This window comes from Akebia trifoliata, chromosome 12, assembly GCF_017979445.1.
Source record: "Akebia trifoliata isolate Shusen 1 chromosome 12, ASM1797944v1, whole genome shotgun sequence".
Taxonomy (NCBI): Eukaryota; Viridiplantae; Streptophyta; class Magnoliopsida; order Ranunculales; family Lardizabalaceae; genus Akebia; species Akebia trifoliata.
In genome coordinates this window covers 35,338,235-35,344,596 of record NC_141386.1, presented here as the reverse complement: position 1 = coordinate 35,344,596, position 6,362 = coordinate 35,338,235, and the positions used below count along the sequence as shown (strand labels likewise).

General features: G+C 38.5%; 1 protein-coding gene across 4 annotated transcripts; it reads right to left on the bottom strand.

Annotated features, from left to right (window-relative positions):
• Positions 1 to 424: 424 nt before the first annotated feature.
• Positions 425 to 5,986, bottom strand: LOC147389897 (putative inactive receptor kinase At4g23740). 4 transcript variants are annotated; one of them, XR_015170557.1, is made up of 6 exons: positions 5,752 to 5,986; positions 5,424 to 5,657; positions 3,876 to 5,191; positions 1,046 to 1,782; positions 817 to 902; positions 425 to 706 (listed from the first exon to the last, which is right to left on the bottom strand). XR_015170557.1 is itself a non-coding variant. In XM_086418085.1 (5 exons), the coding sequence occupies exons 3-4, from the start codon at positions 5,092 to 5,094 to the stop codon at positions 1,058 to 1,060; spliced, it is 1,944 nt and encodes a 647-aa protein (XP_086274211.1). In that variant the 5' UTR covers positions 5,095 to 5,191; positions 5,424 to 5,657; positions 5,752 to 5,986; the 3' UTR covers positions 736 to 902; positions 1,046 to 1,057. The 4 variants fall into 4 exon arrangements, 3 of the variants coding, with proteins under 3 accessions (XP_086274211.1, XP_086274210.1, XP_086274212.1); XM_086418085.1 differs by lacking the exon at positions 425 to 706 and having other exon boundaries at positions 736 to 902; XM_086418084.1 differs by lacking the exon at positions 425 to 706 and having other exon boundaries at positions 736 to 1,782.
• Between the last annotated feature and the right edge of the window lie 376 nt (positions 5,987 to 6,362).

Here is a 6,362-nt window from a genome sequence, read left to right as displayed (position 1 = left end):
ATGGTGTAAAAGAAACACTACAAACGAAGAGTTGAATAATGAAAATAAAAGTCTTTGACCCTAATCACACAATAGGTAGTTAATGGGTTCTTTTTAGCATTTCTAATATGCAACAATCATATTCATGTCAGTAGTCACACTGAGATTTAAGGATCTAATGAAAGATCCCACAACTTACATGCCGTACTTGCAACATGTGAGAGCCTAACGATTTTTTTTTTTTTTTTTTGAAGGGTTGGGGTGGGGGATGAGGTATCCGAGCATCTTAGAACATTTGACTATTCCTCGGAGCACGTGCAATCCAAACCCCATCATGCACTAAGTAATTTTAGGATAAGTACAAGTGGCCCTTAAAGAGGGATTCAAATTCAAGAGCTCCACTTCTAAAGGTCTGATGAGAAAATATGCTACGCATTACAATTTCAGTACATTTTTTTTTTTTTTTTTGTTTTTAGCTAGGCAATGAGATTTGAACCTAGGTCGTGGGACCAGCTCTCCACAGGCATTTACCAATTTAGCTAAGTGAGCACCTTCAACAATTTCAGTACATGTTAAAAGGAGGTAGTGCAGTTGTGTAGGCTATTTAATTAGGTTCTATAAGAATCTTTTAGTAAAATCCCATTTTCTCAATTACCAATAAGAGTCTAGATCAAATGCTTGGAATCCAATCAGATTTTGATCTTACCAGCTCCAAAAATCATTCTTCCTGTAAAATGTAAAAAATAAAACCCCATAAAAAGAAAAAGAGATCACAGGTTATTTCAGATGTATTAATCAATCCATGGCACCAAATCTGAAAAACACAAGCCAACTTACCATCTGATGCATCAGGATACCCCCATCTCCGGCTTGACTCGACCCCACATGGGTTCAAGTTGATAAGCCTAACCTTATCATGAATTCTGACCAATAAAGAAAAAAAATAAGTAATGAAGGAAAATGAAAATGATACTGTCAATCCTGGCCGTCTGTCATTTGGATGGCCATCTACAATGCAATGCCAAGAAGGAAGAATTGACATAAAAATAAACAGGCTGGTAAATACATGGATATTGTCTCATTTTGCAGCCAAGATGTTTTGTGTCCCAATAATCTGTGCGGCAGAGAGAGTTTCTGTCTCTGCAGCCTGTGCTGCTGGTGCTGGTGCTGGTGCTGGTGCTGGTGCTGGTGTCGAACTTTCTGACTTGGTTTCCGATGATGTCCGGTTTCCAGTATCAAACCGCCTGATATCCTCCACCATCTTCACCACATCCTGCATTTTGGGCCTCTGCTCTGGCATTCTCACTACACATGCCATTGCTATCTGTAACATCTCCACCATCTCTTCCTCTATGTTAGCATACCTCATTAGTTCCACATCAAATACTTCAGCAGTCCACTCCTCTCGAACAACAGACTGGACCCATCGGACCAAGTGGACAACCTCATCGGCACCTGCAGCATGGACTGGGGATTTCCCCGTGAGGAGCTCAAGCAACAAAACACCAAAGCTGTAAACATCAGATGGTTGGGCTGCTTTTCGAGTGTCAATTACTTCAGGGGCCCGGTACCCAGCAGATCGGGACATAGTTGGGCCCACTTGATTCATCAGTGTACTCAAGCCGAGATCAGACACACAACCATAGTTTTGAGAGTTGAGGAAGATATTGGAGGATTTTATATTCCCATGGACAAGCTTCCCTCCATTTACTGTGTGGATGTAGGCAACACCTCTTGCTGCACCAATCGCGATTGTTAGTCGGGTATCCCAATCAAGACGAATCCTATTCACTCCTTTATCTCCTGCAAAATTTACCAACACATTAGAGGGGGAATTGAGCTGTACAATAGTGAACCTCGTTTCACAGGAAGCTTCTAGTATATATATCATAGAAAAAAGATTTGGTGTTCAAACATGATAGAATATCTAATATTTGCCTCTGAAATTTTTTGACTTTCCAGCAAAGTCAAGCTTATTTACTGAGCAATCCCTGGTCATAGTTGGACTGAGACTGGTTTCTCAATTAGGCTAGGTAATGCTCTTGAGGGTAGCTTTTGAGGCAATTGGAAACAGAAGAGACAAAAAGGGTTTTTGTTAGGGAATTAAATGAATTATAGTCAAAATTTGCTATTTCGATAGACAATGATAACTACCAACTTTATAGACTTTTTTTTAGGATTTGTTTTCAGATGGGACTTGATTGTTAGCTTTCGGTATTTGTATCTTTTTGGACTTTTTTCTGCTTCTTTTGTACCCTTTTTCTCCTCAATAGGGCATCTAGATCCTCTTGGCTGCTTCTGTATATTTCAAATTCTGTTTTTTTAATCATGAAGTTCGATTTAAAATGAAAAGACGTGATTTACAAAAAAAAAAAGTTGTGATTAAACCACGATCAAATCAGTGAGCTAAAAAGATAAATCTCCAAATCTGGTCTCTATGTTCAACACATGCCCAACCCAGCTCAGACCTGAGATGCTCAACCCTAAATTCAATTTGAACTAGACACGAATCGAACCAATAGGATTGGGTGCTTGAGTATCATCTGCATCATACAAGTGATGTGCTCCTCCCCTAATACAAGAATATGTCCAACGGACAATATGATTTTGACATCACTTCTTTGTATCATAACATTCTAAAGTCCTCACAAAAAAATTGGTCAAGTTGAACTAGACTCAATGTTTGTCATCCCTTTGCTGAACCAACTTTGATGACACCGGTCTGACTTGATTGTGTTTCTACTTCTAAAGTGTGACCATGTTTCTAAAGCTAAAGTGTAGTGCTCTATGAAAATTTTTTTGAGGAGATTTTGGAGCTGAAATATTATTATTTGGTGAATACCTTGAATGTAGCCAACTTTCTCATTTCAAACACACCCAAAATTCTTTTAAGTTGCTGAGATGATTTAAGTTTCCTATCCCAGCAGAGTTCTAATCTGTAAGGCTTTTCAAGGAAGTTTTTTTCAAGTAGGGAGTTCTATCAAAAAAGTACCATGCACCCAAAAAAGAAAAAGGTTCTCAAGAGTCCAAAACACACAAGTCCATCTAATACACAACTGGCTGATGGATCACAGGCAAAGCTTGTTAACCAGCCATGTCCTATCTCAAACATCAGAGCTTCTCTGCTAATGTTTTGAGAGATTTCTCACTTCAAGATCCTCCATCGAAACATTCAAAAGTGCATGTAATCCTCCAAATCTTTAGAAAGACGGAAGCTGGTACTAATTCTTACTACTCTCAATACCACACTTACGTAGAGCGACACCAATCGGTAAGGAAGAGAGTCAAGAGACAACATGACAGAGGGTATATCCAGTATCAAGTCTAGCCTACAAAGAATCCCTTTAATCCAACCATGTTTGAGGTTGCTCAAAGTCCAAATTTAAGAAATGGAAGGTTTGGGAAGCTTTGGAAGTTGTATTCATACTCAAACTGCCCAAACTTAACAAGGAACCATAAGCTTCAAACTGAGAAAAAACGAAATGAATTGTTTATGATATACTATCATGCTTCATAATCGAAAGTTCAAACTTCAAAGCAAGCATCAACTGGAAGTAGATTTTCTTAGCTCCTAGTAGTCATTTTAGAAATAAAAAGAAAACATATCATGAGTAAATTCCACATAACTCAAAGAAATTTTTGTTAATTTCCTCTAAATCAGTATGCCCGTCCGTAATCTTCCATTCAACAGGGTAAAAAGTAAGTTAAAAATAAGATAGAACCCAAAAATAAGGTTAGGGAATGCTATCGTAATTATAAAAAAAATACTGACTTCCAAAAAGACATTATTATTACCAATAAACTAGACTCTCAGTAATATAGTGAAGACAAAAAGGTAAGTAACAAAATTTGAACTAACAAATAAACATCTAAAGAGATTGAGAAGAGCACCATACCATGTAACATCGCAGATACGCTCCCCAGGCTGTAATAATCACACACCATAAGCTTCTCATCCTTGGAATAATAATATGCCCTGAGCTCAACCAAATTTTCATGCCTAATTCTCCCAACCAACTCCATCTGTTGCTCAAACTCCCGCCTTCCTACGCCCACTTCCTTCAACCTCTTCACCACCACCGAGATTGCATCCTCAAGAACTGCCTTGTACGCTGTCCCAAATGTTCCCTTCCCAAGTACTTCAGCCGAAGCCCTCAATAAATCCTCCAAATCAAATGTATAATTACAGCCCTCGAAAAAAACAAGCCCATTATTCCCATCTTGGCTTCCTACAATTGCTTTCTCTGGTGACCTTTCAGCATTCTGCGATTTCGTTGATAATCCATTTTCACCTTTTTTTCTTGAGCAGCAAACAACCAACAGAAAAGCAAGTGCTACAAACCCAATAACACAACCGCCTACTATGATTCCTAATAATGCAGATGAACTAAGCTTTCCAGCCTTTTTTGATCTTGGAACTTGTGGAGAAGTTGGTGGAAGAGCAGGAGAAATAGGATTAGAAACATTGTTTCCATAGAACGACCAAGGTGGAAATTTCTGCAGAGATTTCGGGATACTCCCATTGAAGCTATTGTTGGCTATGTTTAATTGTTGCAAACTGGGGATTTGGAGATCAGGGATTTCTCCAGAAAGTGAGTTGTTAGCCAGGATTAAAGCCGTAAGCTGAGTCAGATTTGAGATGGAAGAAGGGATGCTTCCATTGAATCTGTTGTATGAGAGATCAATAATCGTGAGGTTTTTCCAAACCGAGAAATTAAACGGCAATGGACCAGAAAAACGGTTGGATTGAAGATACAAAAGGGATAAATTTTTTAGGTTGGAGAAATCAGGAGGGAAGGGGCCTGTGATACTGTTGGATCTGAGGCTTAGTATCTGAAGAGCTGAAAGCCGGCTGAGAGTATTGGGAGGGATCGGGCCATGGAATCCCATTCCAGGCAAGCGAACGGATATGATCCGAGACTCATCGGAACTACAGTTTACTCCAGTCCAGTTGTTGCACACAGTAGTGCTCTCATTCCAGTTTAAGGCGCGAGCGTGAGGGAAATTGTTCACAAAATCGAGTAAAGCTTGTTTATCTTCAATGGGATCGGCATTACCATGCAAGGAAAGCGATCCTAGTAAGAAAATCGCAAAGAAAATGAACGAAACTTCCATTTCCGCCAACAATCGAACTGCTTTTGAGAATATCAGTGAGAGATCAAGCACTCCAAACCGCAAGTCTAAGCGCTTATGGAAGAACAAGAAGAAGGATCTGTAAAAGAAAGTTAATTTAGTGGCGTTTCATCATTAAAATTAGAGCCGTTTCTGAAAATTTCCCTAAACATTAGCCGTTTCAGTCTGAACTGAAGAGATGCTTATTTTAGTATAATTTCAACAGAAATGAAGCTTTTTTTTGTTCTTTTTTTTTTTTTTTTCCTTTTTAGTTTTACTGAATAACGGAATCGAGAATTAACTAAAGCGATAGATCGAAGCTGCTACCTCACCTTCCAAGAACTCTTCAAGATAAGAAACTCTGTTCTTCCAAATCGCTTAAAGTTCGAAAAACTTCCATTACTACTTCTCCTCACAGATCGAGCTCTCTCAGGGAAGAATCCACAAATCAAGAACAGAGAATGAAGCTGCAAGAACTCAAAATGGACCAAAATTACAGAACATTTCTTGTTGCCGAAACGCAATCGATTACTTCTCTGACCGTTTTTGCTTGTAATAGCAACAATCTGACAGAAAACACATTGAATAATCATTGAAAATGCTTGAAAAAGCAAAACAAAAAAAAAATCAATAATTTTCCGCATCAACAGGAAAGCTTACATGTGGAGATAGAGCCAAAACCGGAGAAGAAAATTTTTAAAACAATCGGTTGAGCAACAAACATGATTTCTGGATTTCCTCCATTAATGACCTCCATATAGAATAAGAGACCTTAAACCAAAAAACTACACAAAACCGCCATTAAAGCTCAGAAGAAAAGCTCGCTAGGGTTTCTTCCACAGTTATAAAACGCAATTTTCGCTCTAAAAGCAAAAAAATACAGCTGGAGTTTATCCGTTGTTTAAAGGCCCATCAAGAACAGAAAGAAGAACAGTAGTTTTGTTTAAAATGTGGGCCCCACAAAATTTCGTCAGATTGGCAACCGTCTAAGAAATCTTCACCGTTCAAATTGTGGGCCTATTGTTATTTTGTTGATATTTGGCCATCGTTAGCAAAATTTTCTTGGAGACTCTTGATTGGTGATGATGACGTGGATGCGAGAGAATGCCTGTTCAGCAAGAATGTACTTCGTATACTTTGTTTCGGGTTTTGATTTTATATAGTTGTCTACACCTTCAGTCGTGGAATAATTTGGAATGGATTTTATATGTCAGAGATTAAAAAGTCAAATTTTTTCTCGAAGTGACCAGGACGACTCTTCTTCTCTTTCT

What these genes read in the sequence shown, in the direction of transcription:
- LOC147389897 (XM_086418084.1), bottom strand. Translation starts at nt 5,094, where the DNA reads ATGGAAGTTTCGTTCATTTTCTTTGCGATTTTCTTACTAGGATCGCTT. An exon ending in CGTATCTGCGATGTTACATG is followed by an intron (nt 1,783 to 3,875) that starts GTATGGTGCTCT and finishes TAAATTTTGCAG; the next exon opens with GAGATAAAGGAGTGAATAGG.